General features: G+C 35.0%; 1 protein-coding gene across 18 annotated transcripts in view; it reads right to left on the reverse strand.

The window, feature by feature from the left end:
• Window positions 1–25,231, reverse strand: part of UNC80 (unc-80 homolog, NALCN channel complex subunit) — a 244,565-nt gene that overhangs the window by 141,185 nt on the left and 78,149 nt on the right. For all 18 annotated transcript variants that reach the window (XM_036926837.2, XM_036926834.2, XM_036926833.2 and 15 more), the window contains exons 21-23: window positions 24,916–25,012; window positions 18,644–18,816; window positions 2,053–2,265 (exon numbers count right to left, since the gene is read on the reverse strand). In XM_036926837.2, coding sequence (XP_036782732.2) covers window positions 2,053–2,265; window positions 18,644–18,816; window positions 24,916–25,012 — 483 coding nt within the window. The remainder of the gene's footprint in view (window positions 1–2,052; window positions 2,266–18,643; window positions 18,817–24,915; window positions 25,013–25,231) is intronic.

Genomic DNA, 25,231 nt, shown 5'->3' on the forward strand with positions numbered 1-25,231 from the left:
CACAAGGCATTGTCCTGACCCTACTATTTTGGAGATCCTCTCTAAAGAAGGAGACATGCAATTATCAGTCTGGAGTGCAGCCAAAAAACTTGAGTGAAATTCAAAGGGGAAAAAAATTCTACATTGATAACCCAGAATGTTGAACCTAAGCAGTTTAAGTGAAATCCACAGTTCATAAAGTTTAAAGGACTGCTCAGTAAATGAATTTGGGGTAATGCTAAATGTCTAAATGTCTAAATAACAATTTAGAGCTCTATGCTCCTTCCAAGGCTAGAAAATGCCTTGGGGACCTGTTCATTTCTTTTTTCATTCATCAAATATTTAGTAAGTGAGACAATTTGTTAGGTATTAAATAAAACATAAAGAAGTTGGATAAATTGTTATGGGACATCTTTGTACTTTGTTTAATCTTGTCTTTGTTTAATGTACCCCCTAGATTATAAAGCTTCATACAGAAGGATCAGTGTTTGACAGTTAAGAAAGAGAGGTTGAAAGACTGGCTCAAGGTTGCTCAGCAAGCTGTGAAGTGGGATTCAAACACAGAGTCTGTCTTTTGCTCTTTCCCTTCAAGGAGCTTATAGCCTATTGGGGAGGTAATTTGATACCAAAATAACACATTAAGTTGTGAAAAAGACTGAGGGCACTTTATTAGTTCAGAATATAAAGAGATTAGATTCAGTTCAGAGAATCATAGAAAGTCTCTTCGTAGGTTGCTGTAGATTTTGAAGAATTAGCATTTTGGCTAATGGGGGAGGAAAACAGTAGGTATTTCAGATGGAGAGTTCCAAAAGATGTATATTCAGGGAAACGGACTGCTGTATTCAGAGACTGGCAAGTAAAGCCCTTGGTTAAAATGTAATTCTGTAAGAGGAAATAATGTGCAGGAAGGCTGGAACGGTAGATTGGGACTAGATCCAACATTCTTGAAGCTGAATTCTCTTGCATTCTGAGGATGTATGAAAGGTTATGTTTGAGAAGGGAAGAACCTTTTCACTTATGTGAGGGACACTGCTAACGGCCTAGAAATGCAGAAACAAATCATGTATCCTGCTTTCAAAAATCAATGTAACAACTTATGATTGAACACCTCTTAAATGCAAAGGGTTGAGACAAACGTTCTTCAGCTACACTAGTTCATTTGACTTCATCACCCATAATTTCAGTGTAGTTTGAACAAAGGTTGTAGAGAGAGCAGCGACACTAGACTAAGCAATTTCAGTTTGATCCCAAGGGAAGAGGGGGGCCACTGAAGCATTATGAGTAGTTAAGCACAGTTTAACTTGCATTTTGGCCTAATCACTCTGACAGCAGTTTGGAGAATGAATTGGAGGGAGCAAATCTGGAGGCTGGAAGGTTTAAGTATGAATGTTCTCCTTTTCGATGGACTTTAGGGAGATCATGTGGGATGGGTCAGATGGGGGAGAAGGAAACTAAACAGAAAAATACTTTAGGCATTCAGATGAGCAGTCATGAAGATCTGACCTAAAAGGGCATCAGTGACATAGAAGAGGTGGAATCAACAAGGGAAGGAGGTTCAGAATATGTTAAAAGGCTGTCATCTTAGATGATGATGGTACCATTAAGAAGAAGAAAATGGTCAAGCAGTGTTGCAAATGTGGGTGTGCTAATATCAGGAGAAAGGTTTCATTTTCGTCAGACTGAGTTTCAAGATATGAAGCGAAAGCCTCCAAAGCGACATTGGTGATGCCAGCAGGAACCTGAAGGGTGGGTATTGTGTCACTGGGTTAACGAAACCCTGGGGGAACTTATGCAGGAAGGAATTCTAAGAGATCCTGTAATGTCTCCATTTACAGGGTGGAAGGAGGCAGGGGGACCAGGGAAGGAGACGCAGGAGATAATAATATCTGACTTCATAGATTTATGGAGAGAATTAAAGGAATTAAGTTTATTTTCCCCTACAATGTTTTCTTCTGTGCCTGGTACATAACAGATACCCAATAAATTGTATCTCAAACAAACAAACAAAAACTCCATAAAGACCAAACTTCACTCAAGCACCCAGATTTCTATAGAAGAAAATCAAAAGCTCACGTCTCCCCATTGGTAGAAGAGCTTGGCAGCATTCCACTGCAGCTTCTGGTTCCGCTTGTTGCCCACGATGGGAGAGCGCCCCCTGGAAAGGCCTTTCTTGGTGATGTTCACGTGATGCCCTTTCATCCACTCTGGCCAGTTGCCGCGGTTGCAGCGGTGGACGAAACGGGCACATTCCAGGAACAGCGCAGCTCTGGCGACCACAGGCGCTTCCTGAGGGGGGTTGTTAGGAAAGAACGATGCGGGACTAATCGTCAGGGAGCGGACCTAAAGGGAATGACTATGTACTCTTAGTTTATTTCAGTCTCCATAGTTGTTACATGGTTTTAGCCTTATTTCCCAGGGTAGTATTAGCATGGTTAACACAAGAGTGGGAAATTTGGAAAATGAATCCATGAAGGCAAATTTGGAAACTGAAGAATTAGACATTTTAAATAGGTTTCTGTGTTTTGTTTTCTCCTCTTGAAGAATCTCAAGTAATCTCATGACTCCGTCTTTGCATATTTAAGAGGCAGCTGGGATTTGAGTGTGAGAGTGAAATAACTTTAATAACAAGCTTTTAATAGGAAGCTTTTTTTAAACTTAAATTTTTAACATGAAGCAAATATTCAATTTCTAGAACTAGTCTTATGTTAACCAACAGTGTCAAGAGAGATTTTGTTCCAACAATAATTTGTCATCTATGACCATCCACATGCTCCAGGCAACTCCACCCGCTCTTGGCAAGTAAGAAAAGGAAGTGCTTCCTAGGTTTTGTTGAGTTAGTCATTTTCCCCCCAACTTTGCCATGAATAACAGATCAAATTCTGCTTAAATAGGCATGGTTTCAATTGAAAATGTTGGACAAAGAGGAAACTATTTAATTGATAAATGAAAAGCAGAGCATTTCTTCAGGAAAATAAAAATATGGTTCCACCTTGTCATGTCAATATGTGCTTGAAAAAACAAAAGAAGCAATTTTAGTTGATACCCAGAAACTAGTAATAATCAGGTACCTACTGAACTCTTTATAAGCTAAAAAAACAATAATAAGGGAAGGAGCGTAGGTGTCCCACAGAAGGTCATTAGATCACAAAAAATACATACATCAATAATTAATGTGTATTTTGACTTGTGCTGGTTTTTAAAAAAAATACATCACAATAGTTTAGCCATCATCTCAGTTACCTAACAGCCATAGGTTGCTTAGTATGTACAAGTATTAAAATTGAAACAGTTTTCTTCATTTTAAGCAACAGAATTCTTAACAATGCATTGATCCATAATGTTAGAATAGGGGCTAATAGAGAATGTAAATTATGTGCCAATTATTCTTTATGAATTTTAATTCTTAATTATAATAACTACGTTCTGATCTAGAAATAATATCTTCATTTTAGTATTTTTTTTTAATGAAGTATAATTTTTTCACTATCATATAGCTGGGAAGGGGTGGACAAAGGATTCAATTCCAGGTCTCTGATGCCCAGATCTATGCTAGTTCTTCTTCATATCTAGTTGGCCTTAATTTATATTCTTAAAAATCTTGGTAAAAATTTTTCTAGAATGCATATAAAAAGTCATTATTTAAAAATGGGACATTAATGTCATATAATGCTATTTTCTAAAACACAAACATATGATTACATCATTTTTCCACTTAAAGTCTATTACAGGCTCTGTCTACCTAATCATAAAATGAATAAAGATATCCAACCTTTGTTATTTGACTCATTTCCATTTCTTTCCCCATCTCAAGTGCTCTATGGCCCAGTTATGTCAATCTGGTTGCACTCACCCAAATGTAACATCTCATACCTCTACATATGTTGTTTCCAGGGCTTGCAGAGCCTTTAAACCCCTTTCCATCTGGCAAATTCTCACTTTTAAGATTCAGTTTTGTTACCTCCCATAAGAGGCCTTCCTCAATGCCTCCCCTCTTCAAGCAGAGTTGCTTACTTCATACTTTTGAGGATTACAGTACCTCAAACACACTGGATGATTCAAGTAAGTTAGTCCAACAACTATTTTCTTACTGTCTACAACTTAAAGGGAGCCATAAAGAATGCCAGTAAGAAATACATTTATGTAAGGACTTAATTTTACAAAGCATGTAATATATTGCCACTACATACAAAGTTAACCCATGGGAAAAGGCAGAACAATATGAACCCTAATGATGAGAACCTATCATTAATAAAAGATGGACATTAATGAGAATCTCTCATCAACTGTGTTGGTGCTAAGATGTGGTAGCAGAGCACAGGGATAGAAAGATAAGATCGAAAAGGGTCAAGTGACTTTGTGCATCAAACCTATGAATGTTGTGGTGCCATAACATACAGACTATCTAATTATTTTCTTGTATTAAATATTTATCTCACTAAATTCCTCAGATATACTAATCCATGTCTGGAAAAGGCTGGAACATGTCTCTAAAAACGAATGTGAGACTGGAGGGCAAGATGAATGATGCAAATTTATTTATAGCCCATCACATTTTGACACCTTCCCAATATAAAGCAATGGGATTCATTGCTTAATCACAGGAAGACAGAAACAATACTGCTGGAATAACATTATGATATGAATCTTAGCTCATTCAGGATTAACAAGGGTGAACCTTAACCTAACTCAAATGTATGGGTCAGAAGATCTTTTTATTGCCTTTAACCATTAGATGGCACTGACAGGATTAACAAAAGACACATGAAAAATCCAAATTGTGCTATGTGAAGTTTCTTATGGAGACTGGCTTGCTTTATGTATACAAAAATGATTTTATTTTCTTACAAAGCTCAAGGCATTTTGAATGAAGAGCAATTTCAATTTTCTCCTCCCCAAAACTTAAAATAAAACCCAGATATTATCAGTTCTTAGCCCAAATCTACAATTTGGAAATGGAATTGAGATCAATATGAAAATAATTTCTATTAGCTCTACAGCACAGCATTAAGGGGAGGGTTGGTTATTATCTGATGAATTTGATCCACATAAATTTCAAATTCCGGTAACTTCTGGAAATGTCACTGTCTGCATTAAGGGGTGATGTCATGGAGTAACTCAAGTATTGGCTTTTTATTATACTCCTCATGCACTTGGTGGATAAAAGCAGGGGTGGTAGTCCTATATTCAAGATGGCACTGAGTAATATCAATTCTGGGGGTATTATAGTGTGTATGATACTATACAGACAACTGGAGCTGTTGAGGACTCCACAACGCAAAGGATGCCACTGTGTACCTTGGTAGAAAACACTTAGCAGTAGTACTGACTTCACAGTGTGTGTGAAAGAGCATTTAGGGCATTCTACAGTGAGTGTGGCTATGGGGAGTTAATTTCTTTATAGGTTCCTTCCAACATAGTTTAGAAAATATTGATTTTATGGGCTTGGTTGTGGAATACCTTGGACAAAGTATTCTTCCTGGACAAAAAGGAAAGTCAGTTTTCCCTCTTTTGATGGAGCTTACCTCTTACAGCTCAGTGTAATCTGAAGAAGCAGCAAGAAATGGAGGCATGACAGAATGGGTAGGGATGGATTCACATCACAGAGAAAAACAGCACAAATGGAGAAAAATGAATCAGAAGAAAGCTGCATGGATGAAAAGAACCAGAGAGTATCAGAGGCATAGTTACAGCTGAACATCTAAACAAAATGTGATACCATTGGCATACCACAGAGAATTTTGCCTGTGGCCCTGAAAGAAAAGGAGGCATATTTAAATTTATTTCTTATTAACATGTCTGTCAGATCACTGTTTTATTTCCATAAGGCTACAGAGTTTTAATTCCATTATGTCATAACCTCATAGTTTCCGGACAAGCAAGAATCAATTTTAATGGGGGAAGATGAAATATTAGGTTGAACCACATGGGATTTCTAAGTTTGAAGGTTAAAAACAGTCAAATAGTAAATAAACAATTTCATGTGGCTTGATCTTACATAAGGTGTTCTCTTCACTGGCTACAAAGTTGTCCAGTTTAAATTGTGAAATGTCATGAGAATGTCCTTATGCAGCATGGATTTCTCTGATATTCTATAACCAGAGAACTTCAAGTGTCAGGTTACTTTATTTTGACTTCCTTTGTCTCTTTTTCCTGCATTTTATAAGATCACTGTGTATACTGGATGTTTCCTTTATAAAAGTGAAGCAGAGAATTGGACTACTAATTCAAATGGCTGTGCTGTATTTTGCCTGGGGACCTAGAAAATATTGTTACCAAGACATGATGGTTAATTGAAGGTTATAATTGCAATACATTCCTCTCCCCAAAGGACTATAGCTAAACTTATTATGTGAGAAGAAACCCTGACTGATCTTGAAAAACTCATATAAAAACACTGGACAGGAACTAACTGTTTTTAAAGACTGAATATTTTATGTTGGCCCCTGGGGAATTACATAATATTTTTGTTGCCTTACAATAAAATAGCTCTTTCTGGTCCAGGATACCTATTTATTTAAAACTAATGGGCACAGTTATTGTGAGTCTTAGTGTGCACTGGAACCTCATTTGCCAGAGGGCATGTGCTTGTGAGTCAGTATTACTTGGCCTGTATTGAATTCTCTGTGTGACTGAGATCATTAACTGACAGGCTGCTTCTGCTCGTTCCTGCAGTAGCTTTAGACAACTGAACTTCAGGTTAGAGGCAGACACTATTTAGTATAGGGTCTTGATGGCTAGTCATTTTAACACTGAGATCATGCTGATATTTGGGGCAAGTATTTTAAAAACCAAACGAGGACTTCTGTTTCTGACAATATGCTGGATTAGGTATGAAGAAAAGTAACTTTTGGTTTAGATACCTAAAAGTGTTGGATAAGATATCTGAAATTTTTCATTTTGCTTTTGCTTATAACATGAGATAATACCCTATTGGAAATAAGAAATTACAAGAAAGTGTAATTCTGGGGTACAGGGATTGGGAAGGGTGTGAGCTAGTGTTGGAATATTTGCCCTTATATTTTCTACTGATTATGGAGTATCCGAGCATGGGTTTTCAGTGGATCAGAAGTTTAATATCTGGGACCAAGTAGAGTAGAGGGTCAGCCATACACTCCTCCATAAAGTTAAAATCCCAGGTGGGAGCCTCTTTAAGTGGATGAATAAGAGGCAAGATCTGCCTCATAGAAGTAGAGTTGCCTGACTAGGCTTGGCTCTGGATAGAACTGAGTGAATGAATGAATGAATGAACAAATGAACAAATAAATGAAAACAAATAAATAAAAAAATTAATTATATTATGAGAACTCCTAAAGAAAATCCAACATTTTCATATAACCTTGGCTAGAAGGGGCACTACTTCCAAGATCCGTGCTCCCCAAACCTGATCTAATCTATTTTACTCTATCCATTGAGTTTTAAAAGTCAAGTACTGCATTTTTTATTCATTCCTTCATAATAATTTTAATGCTGACATTAATCTTTAAATGTTTAAAAGCATAGTTTAAAAAACGATCTTTGGTTGGTGGTATTTCCAGGGGCCTGAGAAAAGAAATGGAAATTCTCTCTGAATGAAAACTTTAAACTAGAACTTGTCAACTCTTCAAACTTGAGTGTGTGTAAGAGTCCCTTGGGAATATGGATAGGACCATGGCCCCATCCCCAAAGATTCTGATTCAATAGATCTGTTGCAGGGCCTGAAAATTTGCATTTCTAACATGACCACAGATGATGCTGATATTGCTGGTCTGTGGAATAACACTGCTTTTAACACAGGTCTGAAAGACTTCCCACAGATGAAGTTCCAAGGAGTTAAGATTACATTAAAAATACATTTTTAAAAAGCCACCACATGTAAAAGTCAGCAGAAACAACAAAGTATAGAATCAAACCCACAAAGACTGTAGTTATTGGAATCATGGTGTATCAAATACATTTAAAGAGTAATGTCAGCATTGAAAGTATTATGAAGGAATTAGGTTGTCAAAATTGACCAAGTGGCTTCAAAATAAGAATAAAATAGAACTTTTAAGAATAAAAAATGCAGTACTTGAAATTTAAAACTCAATGGATAAGTAAAACAGATTAGATCAGGTTTTTCCAACTTGAGCACTACAGACCATTTGGGCCAGATGATTCTTTTTTTGTGGGGGTGAACTATGAATGACAGGATGTTTGTCAGCATCTTTGGCATCTATCCACTAAATGATAGCAGCAATCCTCAGGTTATAACAACCAAAAATTCCTCCATATGTTTGCTAAATGTCTCCCAATGGGCAAAATTACCCCTGACTGAGAATCATGGGATTAGACACAGTTAAAAAGAGAAATAGATAAAATGGAAAAGATATCTCAGAAAAATACCCAGAATACAGTATAAAAGGAGATAAGAAAAAATATGAGAGAGGTTGTCAAAAACAGTATAAACTGGGAAGATCTATCATACATCTTTAAAACTTACAGAAGTAAAAATCAGGGAAAATGTGAAAGACACAATCTTTGAAGAGATAAGATTTGAAAATTTTCCAGAATAGATATATTATGCCAATTACATGATTCAGGGGCTTAGTGAACCTCAAATAAGTAAAATAAACTAGAAACATTTTACTGAAGCTGAAAATATCAACAATTAAGAGAAGACATTAAAAAGCAGCTGGAAGTGGGCAGGGGAACAGATTATCTATAAAGGGAAGTCAATCCAGAAGACAATGGGATAATACCTTTGAAGTAAAGAAAGAAAATGTTAGCCTATAATTATAACTTCAGCAAAGTATCTTTCAACAGTGATACCAAAATAAAGACATTTCAAGTTAAGATGTAGCTGAGAAAGTCACTGTCAGTTGATCATCACTAAAAGAACTTCTGAAAGGTTTCTTTCAGCAGAAGGATATAGGTCTTAGAAGGTCTGAGATGCAAGGAAAAATGGTTAAGAAAGAAAATGCTAAGCATTTCAGCAAATTAAAAAAGTTTTTTTCCCCAGATGAACAAAAATAATGTCTATTTGTCAACATTAAAACAAAAAAAGATTAGAACTAATTTTGAGTCTACAGTTTATTGTTTGAAAGAATAAAGATACTCATTAATTTTAGACTTTATTTAGTTAAGTATGAAGCAATTTTTAAAAATACAAATAGAATAATTTCCAAACTAGCAAAGGAAAATAAATGAAACAAAGTCACAACAAAGCAAAGCAAGGGAAATAAAACAAAATCCAACACAATTTAAAAGGAAGCATGAAACAGAAAGAACACACCTACAATGAAATCATGAAAACGTGACAGGCAAAAGAAGGCAGAAGTGAATCCATGTCAATGGCAATCTGTGTGAATAATTATAATTTTCTAGGAAAAAAATTGTTAAAATGGTATAAAAACTTCAAATATATACTTCTTACAAGAGATATACTTAAAACACAACAGTGTAGAAAAATTAAAAGTAAAGGATTGGCAAAAAGACGTACCAGGCCAATGCTAACTTAATAAAATTGTTTCAGCCATATCAGTATCTGGGAAAGTGTATCTTAAGGTAAAAAGTATTACTGGGAATAAACTGGGGCACTGGATGGTGATTAAGGGTTCATAGGACCAGATACCTGTCAAACTTCTAAAATGCTTCTAAGTAAATATAACAAAAGTTGTTGGAACTACAAATATAAATGGATAAATTTGCCATCATGGTGATTTTAACACCATTAACTTAGTAACTGACAGATCAAACACAAGAGAGAAAATAAGGCTATAGAATATTTGAACATAAAAAACTGTACCCAATAACTAGAGAATGCACATTTTTTATAACCACACATGGGACATGTGTAAAAATTGATAATGTTCATAAAACAAGCCTAAATTAATTCCAAAGAATCAGTATCTGAAAATGAAGTTAGAAATTAGTAACAAATGGATACCTAACAAAATCCTGGAATTTATAAACTGAACACACACATCTAAGTAACCCATAAGTTAAAAGGAAATAATTAAAGGAACGAAAAGTTACTTAAAATACTACCTATCAAAATTTATGGCATGTAGTTAAAGTAGTACTTAGAAGGAAATTAATAGCTAAATGATCAGTTTTGAAAATAAAAAAAATATAATTATGAGCTAAGCAATAAACTAAGAATAGTACACTGAATTCAAAGCATGAACAAGGAATAAAAATAAAAGTAGGAATTAGTGAATTAGAGAACAAAGATACCATAGAGATAATCAACAAGGTCATTAAAAGACTACAAAACTGACAAATATCTCGCTAGCCTAATCAAGAAAACAAAAAAGAAAGAATTTTAGGAATAAACACAGACAAAATAACTACAAATGCTGTGAAGATTAAGACAAATAGAATGTTATGATCAGTTTTATGCCAACAAATATGAAAGTGTAGGTAAAACTGACAAATTACTGAAAAATTAAAATTACTTAAACTGACTAAGGAAGAAATAGAACTTTTGAATAGTCAATTCATATCTGACTTCAATTTGAATCTCAATTATCTCTAAATTTATCTGTGGACTCAATGTAATTCCAAAAATAAACCAAAGGATTTTCATGGAACCTAAAAAACAATTATAAAATTCCCATGGAAGGCCAGGTGTCAAGAATATCCTAGGTGATATCAAAAGTTCTAGCTATTAAGACAGAGTAGGTTAACTCAGGGTATACAGAGAACAGAACAGAAAAAAACTCAGAATCACACCCATGCATGTATGGAAACCTGACACACGATTAAGATGGCACTGCACATCAAAAAATAAAGTATAAGCTAGTCAGTCTATTGTACTGGGATAGTTATTTTTCCATGTGAAAACAAAGTAAATAAATTCCTATCTTATATCATTCACACAGCAAATTCTAGTTAAAAACGTAAGTGTGAAACGTTAAGTTTAAAATTTTAGAGGAAAATACAAGAATGCATTTATTAGCTTGGGATTTCTTTAAAAAGACATAAAAATGCTAGCCATAAAAGAAAATTTTGATTAATTAAACTACATTAAATTAAAATTTTATCTTCATTAAAATACAGCCACTAACTGTATTGTATAAACAGAATGCATATCACAAATAAGTATAGTCTAAGGGCAAAAAATTAAATGTCAGATATCCACCACACACCTTAAATTTCCAGTTTCTTTAAATTACCCTGTATTTCCTCCCCACATCACACACCCCTACCTCCCAGAAGACACTACTCTCTTGAACTTTGTTTTAATCTTCCCTGTGTTTCCTTTATTTTACTATATGAGTTTGCATAAATGAAAAAATATGCCAAAAATTGTGAGATGAGTCAATGTTCAGAACATAAAATGGATTATTATTGACACTATCTATATTCTCTTTTAAAACTATCAATAAAAAGATAATCTTCCAATAAAACAATGAACAAAAGACATTAATGGCACCTTTCACCAAAGTGATACATAAATGTTCATAAATCTATGAAAAGACATTTCAAACTTTAGGTTGAAATATAAAGTGTTGTTACTTGAATGCATCAGATTGGTAAAGATGATAATGTCAGACAATACAAGTGTTGGTGAGAACACAGAGCAACAAGAGCTTTTATTACATTGTTGGGGCGTGTATTAACTGTTAAAACTACTCTGAAATAAACTTTGGCATCACATAGTAATATTATGACTCAACAAATCTACTCCTAGGTAGATTTGGAAAACTGTTAATCAAGGCTCATATGCAGTAATATTCATGGAGGCATTGTTCAAAATAAGCCAAAATGTTGAAAAAAATGAGAAGTGTTTATCTAACATACAATGGATGCATAAACAGTGGTATTTTCAAACAAATATCATTCATCAGTGAAAATTAATGTTTTAATGCTAAGTGCATCAACAGGGATGAACTCAAACAATATTGGACAAGAAGAGGATAGCATGTTTTAACTTAAATGAATTTTAAAACTAGGCAAAACAAAACAAAACAAAACAATACAAGGAATAGGGATGTAAGCTCATGTGGTCAAATAAAGTAAAGGAAAGATTAAAACAAAGTTGAAGAGAGCACTGTCTTCTGGGAGGTAGGGTGTGTGATCAGGGGAGGAAATACGGGAGATTTTAAAGAAATTGGAAATGTCTTATTCTTTAAGGTATATGGTGAATATGTGACATTTAATTTTTTTCCCTTAAAAGCTACTTATTTATGATACTTTTTTATGCTACATCGCATAATTAGAATTTTAAAAATACAGTAACATAGGAGTACCAACAGAATCAAGTGAATAATTTGATGATTTAGTTTTGGTTAGTACTGAATTACTTCAAATTTTCTTATGATTCAAAAGAGAACAGAATACTATTTTGCTCTGATAGTTCCTCTTGGGCATATATTCCTGTCTCCTTGACAGAGGCTAATGTGCATTGATCACCAGGCACTCTTGTGATGGTAGGCCTCAGGCTGGATTTCATTTGATGCCATGAACCTGAATGTGTTACTGTATCTATGGCAACCAAATGCCTCATTTTACCCAGGAGATGTTCAGTTTACATCTGTTGTAACTGGTATAATTATTGATTACATATCAATATATTTCACTCTCAAAAGTGTCTCAGCTTGGGTAAAAATTGTATAATCACTCTTCCCAGAGCTGTCAATTTATGAGGCTATACAATTTAACCTGAATTAGATTCTATCCCTCCAGAGACTAGGGAGAATTTTATGATCCTGTTGATTTTCTTATATTCATAGAATTGCCCCTAAAGCAAACTGACATTGTTACTAGTGTTATTTATGCTAATTAATTACCAATAAGTTAGAAATCATGATCTCTGTACATGTTATATATTCAACTGGATAAAAAAGAATAGAATATCTCATCTGAAATATATAGAAAACAGAGAGAAGTGCCTTTTATTCAAACTTTAATCTTCCTATTTTTATGCTTGTAGGTTGTATAAACGATCTAGAGATGAATCTTTTCTGAAACATGTCTTTAAAAATGCCTTATAGTTGTAGCTATTAAATTTATACTAAAGAGAAAGAGTGTGAGGAAGAACTGTGCTAATTACCCCTTAGCTGAGTAGTCTTAGCAATGATGACAAGAAGATTGTTTAAAACAAAAACTTTCAGATTGGCAAGGTTTTGAACATTGACATTTCTAGTATTTCTTTCATTTAACAATACTTTTTAATTCTGAAGAAAATGGAAAACTTAAAAAAATCTTACTTATATTCTATAATTAAGGCAACAATACAAGGAAAACTTTTGAAATAAAAATTACATCATCATGCAAAAATTTGTATTGAAGCTGCACTAAAAGATAAATGCAACATCCAACAAAAGCAAACATAAAGGGAAGATGGGAGAAAGCATTAGGTTGGAATCTGATGATGAACTGAATGCATCCATTTTTCCCCTCCTCTCCCAAATCCTATTTGACGAAATGACAGAATCTATCATCACTTATCCATCGATGCCATTTACATCTACATCTATGTCTCTATATAGCTCTATATTCATATTTCTATGTATATTTATACACATACATGCATATGACTAAAACCACAAATGCATTGGAAAACATGAAAAATATTGTAAATGTGAAGCATTTCTGAAAGACAGGAAGCAGATGAGATTAGATATTAAGTGAAGCCAAATACAGAGGAAACAAAAGCTAAAAATATGCTTAGCAACCTGAATGTCCATCAATATATGAATCGATAAAAAGATGTGGCACATATGTACAATGGAATAGTACTCAGCCATAAAACAGAACAAAATCTTACAATTTGTACAACATGGATGGACCTAGAGGGTATTTTAAGTGAAATAAGTTAGACAAGGATAAATCTCACATGTGGAATTTAAAAAACAAATGAACAATAAAAACAGAAATAGACTGATACAGAGAATAGACTGGCAGTTGCCATAGCAGAAGGGGGATAGTGGAATAGATGAAATAAGTAAAAGGAGAAAAAAATAGAAAATGCTTGATATCTTGATCAGGGCGATGGTTACATGAGTGTATACACATATCAAAAGGCAGCAAGCTACACTAAGATTTGTACACATTATTGTATGTACTTCAATTAAAAATTATTTTAAAAATACATTTAGCAGAAGACAGTTTGAAAATTGGAGTAATCGTGCAGAGCTCCTAACCCAGATCAACAGGTATGAACGGCAGCTGTCACAGCTGCACCAATGACAGCAAATACAGACTATCATTGTGGTTCATGCACACAGAACATTTCCTTTCCTGTCAACCCAACTTCTCAGGATCAAAAACCTGTCAACGAGTGACTTTGGATCCTTCACTTTTCCATACCTGAGAAACTGAATTTAATTGTGCCTTATTTGGGGACTGCTTTCTGGCTTGATTCTTTCCTCTCACATAAAGAATAAGCTACTGAATGTGAAGGTGCTTTATAAACTATCAAGTGCCATGAAATGTTATTATGTCATCATCTACCACCACCACTACCAGCACGACTACCATCATTAGTGCCACCACCTAGTCCTTTCATTCAGCCAGCCAGCTCTGCCTGGATTCTAAGTGTCCACTGGGTTCCTTTAATCCTTGACTGATTCTGACCACTGACCTCTGTACATTCCTTGGCCTTGACCTAGAATCAAAGATTCTCAGGTATGAAAGGAATTCATACTAACCACCCACTTCTTGAGTCTCCTACACTGGCTCCCATTGAATCTAGTCTAGTGGCAAAGAACTCATTACTCTTCAATGTGGCTATTTGCTCATGGCCATCTACAATGATCAGAAAATGCTTCTCTGAGGCTTAAAAGACACTGCTTATAAGCATCAAACCCCTGTATTTCTTACCATGATATTTACAAGATGGAGAAGGTCAAACAGGGCCCGAGAAGGTTCCACAGGAAAGGAAGAAATGAGAATATAATGGTCTGGTAACTTATTATCTGGCCTTATTTGGGGGAAGTAAAATAAATCTTAAATTAGCAATGGATTCAGCCCAACTTAATGGTAGGAATCAAGCAACAGTCAGGACTAGAGTATACTTGTATCTGGAAAGCCCTATATCCTTGGAAACTCTACGCATTACAGCAGTTAGAAATCACATAGGTATGGAACCATTTGATGACACGGAATGAATCTCAACACCCAAGAGATTATCAAAGTATTCATCAATATGCTTAAAAATAATCTGCATTCAGAAACTAGTATTAGTTTGTTCTATTGGAATTTTTTCAAAATTTCAAATGCATTCTCTTTGTGACAAGCCTATTTCTCCCTTGCCCACATATCTTATATAAACCCTAAAAGCTTTCCATGTAGGAAGCAATTATTCCTTTTGTTTTTATATCTTCAATAAATGTTAATAAGATCATATCAATTACTTAGGTTGAGTCTCATTTGGTCAGTGACAATGCATTAATTGAGACTTAGTTCTTAACATTTTTGTTTTCATAGATGGGTTTTGGGGGGAGTACATGAAACTTCTGAGATTATAAGCTAAATTTTATATAAGTACACTTCTCTCGGGAGAGTTTCCATAGTTCTGATCCAATTCTAAGAGTCTACATCCCCAATATGTTAAGAATCACTGGTTTAGAGGGTGAATGTATGGTGCGAATCTTTAAAGTTTAAAATCTACAATATTTTTCCTGTTATGAATTCATCATGTATTTAAAAGAAACCTTCTAAAAAGATTCAAATGTTTCTGGATCATTAAAAATCATTCATAGTCTTCTTAGGTATGGAGACCATACATATTTAAGGATATTTTCAACTTACCAAGCGATACTCACTATGATTGATTTAAATACTTTTTTTTTTTTCCAGAGGAAGCATACGATATTGCTCAAAGTCCTGAATAGAATCAGAAATTCTGCTCTGAGCCTAGTTTTAGAACTGACTGGTTTATATGACCCTGAGCAAAGTCACATCAGCTCTTGGGGCTTTTGTTCTCTCCTGCAGAAGACGCAAAAATGAAAAGAGCTGCTCACATATGTATTTACATGGAGATTTCAGCTCAGGATCTCTGAAAGAGTGTGGGGTCTAGACCTTTCCACTGAGTGAAGGACAATCTGTTCTCTCTCTCATCAGGTTGTCCAAATGCTATTACCCTGTAATTTTCCAATTTGTATGGCCAGCTGTGCCTATAACCTTCTCTCAATATTTCAACGATCAGTTGAAATAATATGATTTGTTATCGTTTTCCTTAATCTCATTAGGCAGTTGCTTGAGAAAGTGGATGCTTTGCATAAAATCTTCCGAAGTAGCTGTGACTTTAGGATTGAGACAAAGATGGACGTGACAGTCCCTTTGGAAAGCCACACCACCTGTAAAGTGCTATTGCACAGTTGTTATCATGTATTTAACAACTGTTCCACTAGCTTCTGTCATCTTTGCTTTCTTAATCACATTTAAACCATCAGGTGTAAACTATGATTTCATTATTTTTTCATGTTTTAAAGTGAGTTCCTCCAGTGATCTCACATCAATTTTTTGAGAGAGTTAACATGATGAATACAAAATATAGGGTTTTTTTGTATATATATATATACATATAGGAGACAGTCCTAGGTCTAATTTGACTCTATCCTGTGCTGGCTTTGTAGCCCTGACCTGTGAGTTGGTCTCTCTGAGCTTCAATATTTTCCTTTAGAAGCACAGTAGGCACACAATAAATGTTGATTATTAGTTAACCTCAGAGTACTGCACACTAAGAAGTCTGGAAAATAGATAGCTATACAAATATAATTTTCATAAGGAAATGTGCAAAATAGGTGAAGTCCTTCAGGTGAGTTTTGTTGCATTATTATTAAAAGCAAGCACCATGCCTGGCACACAGGAAGCCCTCAATGGACATTGGTTGAGTTAATTGACAAATTATTATATGGCAAGTATCTTGTAAGCCATACTAACTCCAGGTTTTTTAATTCCACCACTCATGGCATTTGATATAATTGATATATGGAGAACTTGTCCATGACTACATCCAGTTTCAAAGTTACTTACACTCACGGAGGGGCCAAAGAATGCTCTACTCACCATTACTGCCCCTCGCACCCTGTTATTCCAAGACGTCTTTCTCCTCCCTAATCACATCCTGCTGCTTCCACTACTATCAACACCATGCAGCGGTGTCTGATCTTTTACACCCTGTCAGCATTTTCTAGTCATTGCAAATCTGAAAGTTACAGGATTTTAAGGATGTTTTAATGAGCAAGTAAGACGGAGCACACTTTATTGGCTATTAGTATTTTTGGTGAACTGGCTGTTTACATATGAACCCATTTTTTAAAATGTTCAACTGTTTGTTCTCTTATTGTTAAACATATTTATTTTAATCTGTTCCTTTTGGAATAGATCAAGATGTGACTGGGAAGAATCATGCCTGACTCAAAGGAGTGACTCTTCCAGTTAGAAAACAAGGGATTGGCCCCTTGCTTTGTCGAGCTCTCCAGATTTAGACAGGCACCTTGTTGTTTATTTAGTTGCCCCCCCCACCCTCACCTCAGCTCTCCTGGAGGCCTGGGACTCCACATTTCACAGTCACCATAGCATATATCAACACACATTGACCGTTTTGGAATTTACAAAGTATTTGTAAAGGCCAATATCCAGGAATGGGAAACTGACCAAAAAAATCTTAAATAGTGACAAGTGATCATTTTGGGTGATTGCAGTAGTATTTGCATTGCAAGCTTAAGTGAAGCCACATGCCTTGCTGGTTACTAATATCCTGAAAGCAAATGCTGCAAACACCACAGAAAAATATCATAAATTACATCATAAGGTTTGGATGATGTTCCAAGGTAAAATATGGGGGTCAGTGGGCACTAATTCATGTGCTGTAAAATCTGAAAAAAGAGATCTTTTATAGGCAGGCTTAAAGTTTTTTGTTGTATAAAAGTCTACTTTAGATTTTTAAAAGAGAAAATAAAAAACTAAAAAACTTTCATTTCATGATATTTCTTTGGTATTTTGTGCCCAGTATTTTATGTTGTATGAAGAATTTATTAGACCAGCAGGCAAGAAAAGGAAATTGAGAGACTGATTTCAAAACTTACATCTGGGTCCAGTTAACCTGACAAAAACACTTTTTAAACAAAATCCTCTTATACTCTTTAACCCTTTACATGTGTATAATACTATATAAGGTTCAAAGCACTTCTGTGCAACTAATTTCAATTGCTCCTTGCTTCATATTTTTCCTCTAATTGATAGATAATTAAACCAAGACTCAGAGAGTTTCAAGGTCTAATACATGACAGACCATAGACTAACAATAATGGAATAATAATAACGGCCGACTTATTGAGCAGTTACTATATATTTCAGGCACTGTGATGAGGAGTTTATATCTAATATCCCATTTAATTCTCACATCAGTCCTAGGAGATAGGTTTTATATTATTACTACTCCTACTCTCATTTTACAGAGGTTCAGCTAGTAAATGTCAGAGTGATTTTAACATAGGCAGTCTGATTCCATAGGACTCATATACTTTTATTCATGGGGCTACACATTCTACTTCCCAGATCATAATTATTAAGATTTTTCCCCTTCCTTCTCACCTCACCACCTTTCTTCCTCCTTTTGCCACTAATGCTGAGAAAAACAAACAAGAAAACATAATTGCAGAGTTAGCATGAATATTAGGGGTTTGTGCTTCCCTCCATTAGCAGTTAATTGGAATGAGGACAGAGCGGGGAAATTCTTCCAACAACTTACAAGATCCAGCGCGGCTGCCAGGATGGACGCATCGGGAATTGTCCCTGGCTCACAGCAGTTTAACAGAAATTGAAAGCGCTTCATGCCTTGTCGGATTGCTCCCAGATTCACCACGTTTTTGCTTTTTCCACCATCTTGGTTGGAAGACAGATGGTCGTCGAAACTGTGGCAACCTGTAGAGGTTTTCCCACAGTGAAGGAATGAAGGAGAGAGAGTATAACGGACCACAGATCGAAAAGAGCTTCAAAGTTATGACAGTGCATTTTCTATAGCGTTGGCCTGAAAACTTTCCCTCTGACTCCACCTTCTTCCTTTTCATCCTAATGCTCTTGATTTGGACCCATTCTTACTTTGGGGAAACTGGAGACACACGGAATATGCAAAGACAGGGCTTTACATCAGTATTTAAATACAGGATCTGATGCTTTTGCTACCAAGTTTCATCTCTTATACTGGCAAGAGCTCTTGGAATATTTTAAATGATTCTTCCTGTAATCAACAACTAAATTCTATTTTTATGGAAGATGCAATCACTCGGTAATCTTAGATACGTTATATAAATTGATATCAGGGACAATAACTTGGTTTCTCAGTTACAATGCAAAGAATTACTGACCCTTGGAGTGGTAAAAGGTAGAACAGGTTTGTCATTTAATTCCAGGAATTCCAAACCTGCATGTGCATCAGAATTATCTAGGAAGTTCCTGAATTTCAACCAGACTTTCCGAATCAGACTCTTTGGAGGTGGAGTGTAGTATTTCTGCTTTGTAAAGCCTCCCAGACGATAATGATGCAGCCAGCCTGACCCTGCACTGTGGCCAGAGGTTTGGGAACCACTGATCTTTCCCCACTTATTTTTCTGTAATTAAGCTGCCTATGAATATGCCTGCAGCTTAATAAAATACAGAATTGTCAGGTCTTATTGCCAGAGATTTTGATTCTATAGGTCTGGAGGCTATGTATATTTTTAACACACTTTGCATGAGTTTGGTGCAGAAGTCTAAGCACCACACATTAAAGAAGAATGATACAGAGTATTGTTTTTCATCATTTATCCCCAGGTACTTTTTAAAAAATCTAAATATCTCATGACTTTTCTATAGCTTCTAGCATATATGTTTTACATTTTTCTTATATTAGGTTATTGTGCTGAATATCCTTTGTAAAACCAGGATCAAGCCCCTTCTCATGATTCTGAAATGTACCTTTGACATCTAAGACTATACCCCCAGATGAGAGTCACTGATGTAGAGATTCTTAATTTCTGCTCACACCATTCATTTGCAATGTTACCAACTCCTGGTCCCCACTGAGAAGTCAGATCTGGCTTCCAGAGCACCTCTTCTGTCAAGAATATCCTGATCCCTCCCACCCATTGTACCACTTTACTACCTGTGACATCAGCACAAAGGTAAATGTGTGTATGTCTGGAATTTATTTTAAAACCAATTAAAAATACATAAAAGATAGATGAAACAGAGAAAAATTGTGATCACTACTGCAAATGGGTGATGTATATTTGGAATCCATTGGACCATCCTCCTTATGTTTTGTCTAAGTTTGGAAATTTTTCATAAGTACAAAAGATGCCTTAGAATATAATTAAAATCATTCCCCAAAATTTGTTCCCATATTTTAGTCCTTATGGGTATGTCTCCTTTTCAGATGCAAATATTCCATATTTAAAATTCTATAATCAACACCTTCAGTATTTTTTCTCACTTAGTATAGCATATTTTGTACCAGTTGCAAAAGGAAGTAGCACAAGAAGAATCTGATGGTGGAAAAAATTCAGAAGACAGAATCTTAAATGGCACCAAGAGGCTCAGATAAAGCTATAGATAGGGAACAAACACTTCTTGGACAGCCCTATTTTTGACAGCTTCCTTTCAAAGTGCTATTCTATTTACTCACTGGGATTACCAAAGCTACCAGAAAAAGTAAACCCGTTATTTTTCCTATCCATATGTCATTTTATTAATAATTTGTATACAGCCTTTTAACAGTTATACAAAGCTCATCCATGAAAACCATTATAAATTTAACAGCCTCTTAACTTGGAATTTAAGATAGACCTCAAACAATAAGATTTTTCTTTATAGTGATCCAGTTATTTTATTACTTGTTACTATAACTAAGATTCAAAATACATTAGGTGATAACAGCCTAAAATTTGTAACAAAACTAATATATGACAAGATAGATGATCAACAACAAGTGTATTCCTATTTAACCAAAACCTATTAAGAATAGTTGCCGCTGTCTTATTAAAGGAAACATCAAAGTGTTTCATCATTGTTTTCAATATTTACTTGATAAGACAACTAATTCTGAGATAGACATATTAAATATTACTAAAGGAAGTACCATTTTGATCAAAAGAAATTCAGACACAATGCTGTTATGGAGTGTTAGTAAAATGATGAAGAGAGAGAAGTGATTAAAACAGTCTTTGTCAGAAAGAACCTGTATTCTTTGCTTCATGGAATGACGCACATTTATTACAGGTATGAAAATCAGCAGAATTCTACAAGCCCAAGAAGTAAGAATCATTGTGAAAATAAAAGCTATTCAGAATGGAAAATTTCTATTATATATATATATATATATATATATAGCATTAATAAATAACAATATATTTGCTACCATTTTTGATCACTTAGTATATGCTAGGTATTGTAAGAAATATTTTATAACTTATTTTGTTTGCATTTTGTAACAGCTTTGTAGGACAGGAACTTTAAGATGGCTTTTAAAATAAAAGAAATGGAGAAACAGCAGTGAAAAAGAGACAGAGAAAGAGAAGGGACCAGATAAGTAGCATAGTCTAAGTTCGTGCAATAGAAAGTTGTAAAGGCAGGATTTCAATTCACACTTAATGAGCGCAAGTTGGCACTCTTACTACTATGCTACATCACATCTCTAGATGACCCAAATGTTTATGTGGAAGGGGATCAGTGCTTTAAATCCTGCTGAAGGAAGTGATTATGTCAGGAAAACTTAATGTAAGAAATAAATCAACACTGTACATATTACGAAGTGACTGTAAAACTGTCCCCTGCTGGTATTCCATACTGAAATATGAAAAGAAATGTTCAAAAATAATTCAGCTGCAAAATGTATCTCTTTTTTACCAATCTTTTATATAAAATCTTTTATATAAATGAAGATATAAGGCTGGCTCTTGGCTTCCTTAGCGATAATGATTAATTTTGTAGTTTCAGTATATTTTAGTTGCATTTATCTACTGTTAATGTTAATAAATTTAACATTAAATTTACTAAGGTATATTATACATAAAATGCATATCTTATAAGTTGTTAAATTCAAAAAGGGGCACTTCAAAATCTAGTATTTCTTGAAACAGCCTTTCCCATAGAGTTCATGGCAGAGCTGAGCATATGGAAGATATTAAGTACACTTTGTTGATCAGATGAAAAAAACTATTGCATTAATTAATGAAACACCTTCTCCCAAATAGAAACAATGTGATTTCTAAAATGGAATATTTTCAGTGAATATGAAAGCAGAAGAAAAAGATGCTGATCTCAAACATAATTTCAGTTCCGTTAAATGCTTGGCAGACATATTTTTTTTCATTAAATAATTTTTTTTAATTAAATAATTTTTGAGATTTTAAAGAAATTCTATTTGCTATTGCATCTTATTTTAGTGAAGTTTGGGTGCTGTCTTTAAATTGAGGGCAAAAATGTTTGATGTTTGCTTTCTTTAGCCACTTCAGAGAAGCAGAGAAAATAAGTAATTAAGTTAAAGTAATTTAAATGAGAAAGATAAAGACAACACATCTATAATGGATGCACAGGGATCACTATACCCATAGACAGCAAAATTTTAAAAAGAAAAAGAAAAAGCAGTCTCAAAGAAAGATGTTAACATGGTCAAAGGCAGTAGTTATTGCAAAATACCATGTACCAAGATTAGCAGATAATGTTGATTGGGTTTTTTCAGAGTATCTGGGGATACCTGTCTTCCACAAGAGATTCCAAAGGATTATCTCACACAATAGTTTATATAAGTTTTAATAAGATAGAGAATATTGGCAAAGAATGATGATATATAAGCCATATTCAATTGCCAGTCAAAAACACATACAATTCTAGATATCAGTCCCAGATGTTACGGTTTTATCTTCAGAGACACAGAAAAAGACTTTTTTTCAGGTTTTGCTGATACAAACTCACCCTAGAATCAGGCTTTATGGATATTCCATACCAAGTTTTTTGTATTTGTGAAGGGAATATAAAGAATATATGAAAGGGATGAAATTTATAGGAATAGTGGTAAAAACCCCACAAAATCTAGAATGAACTAAGGTTTATGATAAATGCTAATGACACCATATTTGAAGCAATAGTAAGAGTAAAAATAATGGCCCATAACATGGAAGGGGGATGTGCGGGAATCAGAAAGCAGGTAAACAACTCAGTGATTCTTCCATCCTTTCCACCAAGAAGACAAATTTGCAGAAAAGCTTCAGAAAGATGGCACCAAATGTGAGAGATCCTGCTCTCTGAGTTGAAGCCTCCATTCCATCAAATTACAGTCTCATGCCTAGAAAGAACTAGAGATGTGCTAGAACTAGTCAAATGACATTCAGGCGACATACACACAACAGGAGAACTTACTTTTGCTCCACACTTCATTCTCAAAAACTGCCACAAAAATCTACAATACTGATGGTTCTGAAAACACTAGAGATGTATGCCTCTAAAATATGAGGAGCCGAAAGAGTGCAAAAGGAACGAAAATTACAAAGGTCATCGTGGTCAGGAAGCTTCTTGAATCATAGACTAATCAGCTTGATGCATGCTCCAGCCAAATTCTGGAAGAGATCATTGAAGAGATAGGAACAGAAGTAATCACAGGAACCACCCTAATTTCACGAAGAATACATCATATTGAACCAAGCTGCATTCCTCCTCTGGATAGAGTTACAAAGTCAGCAGTGAGACATTCCTTGGTAAAGTCTGATGATGTTTTTATAATGAAGTGGGAAAGCATTTGCTGATTGCTACTAAGTTAAGTGTATGGTTGGCTGAAAAACTGCACCCAGAAATTGTTAACTAACAAAAGTCAACTTGAAGTGTTCTAGGAATTATATCTTCATAGTTTTCCAATTCGGTAGTCACATCAGCTTGGATGATAACAGGGAAATGTGTAAAGATGGAGCTTCATAGCAAAACTGGGGGAAAGAAAAGATTCAGAATTCAACTGGGTTTGGCTTCTGTCTCAATTTATTTCTTGGGCAAGTGACTTAACTCTCTCCCAAGTTAATGAAATAACACATTTTATTGATTTTGAGATGAAAGATTAATAATGACTACATCAGAATATAGCATGATACTCATTCATGCGAAGGAGAGGTGGTAAAAATTAAGCCAAAGTGCAGTACAAGCCAACTCTGTGATGGAGAAGTAGATAATGCCATCAGACACTATCTATTACACTGACTAAGGTCAAGTAGGGTGTTTTGTGTTTCACCTGCAGTTCCACATTTTGTAAAGCACATCCTCTAACTAGAATACATAGTAAAACAGAATCAGGATGGTCATGGATCCAGAGACTCTGCCATTTAAGAAGAATGAAAGGAACAACAATGTTTAACAGCAGAAATGAGATAAAAAGAGAGAACCTGAAATGGACAACAGGTGAAACTAGCATTATGTGGGCATGAGTGTGTGTGTGTGTGTATGTGTGTGTGTGTGTGTGCGCGCGTGTGTGTTGCTACAGATGTCCTAATTAGGACCAGTGAATCGAATTTATGGATAAGCATGCTTTCAGAATGTATGAAGAGACTTTCTAATAATTAAAGCTGTCTAGTTCTGAAACAGGTTGCATTGTAAAATAACAAACTCCCCCTCAGTGCAACTAAGTGTTCAGAAGGTGGTGGGCCACCTGTTTGGGATATTACGCACAGAATTCCTAAGTAGATAGGTGGGTGGATAAAATGATATCTGAAGATTCTTTAGTTCTTAGATTTTAACAAAGGGTAGATAGCAGACGAGGCTGTCTCTTCCTCTTTGGGAACCCAGTGCCCACCGGAAAGGGAGGGACACAGGAGAACTTCCATAAATGTCTATTGAATCAAAGTGATAACAAATAGAGAAGCTATAGATAGTAATGCAGCACACATACAGGAAGAAATGAGTAAGAAAGCGATATGGAAATAGACAACAGACAATTTTATCTAATCAAATTTTTGTTCTATGTGATAAAAAGTGGATGTAATTCTTAGGCTGTGTGACATTTACCAAGACGCTTGAAGAAATTCTCCTCCTCATCCCTTCCATTTTCCATTCCACTCCCCGGCCCACCTTCAGAAAGCTTCACAGCGCTGGTGAATTTGACCTGAGGGAAAAAAGAAAGTAGTTGGATACCCAAATTCAAAGGCAATTATTTGTGTTTATACTGACCTTTGCCTTGAAAAAATAAGTTGTTTAGAATATGAAGTTACTTCAGTTCTAACTTCCACATCTGGTTAATCAGTATCAGTTATTCCCATGTGCCAAAAAAGGCATCACTTCTAAGTGTAATTTGAAAGAGGATCTTGGTCATAGATTGAAAGTG

The sequence above is a fragment of the Manis pentadactyla genome, chromosome 6 (genome assembly GCF_030020395.1).
Source record: "Manis pentadactyla isolate mManPen7 chromosome 6, mManPen7.hap1, whole genome shotgun sequence".
Classification (NCBI taxonomy): Eukaryota; Metazoa; Chordata; class Mammalia; order Pholidota; family Manidae; genus Manis; species Manis pentadactyla.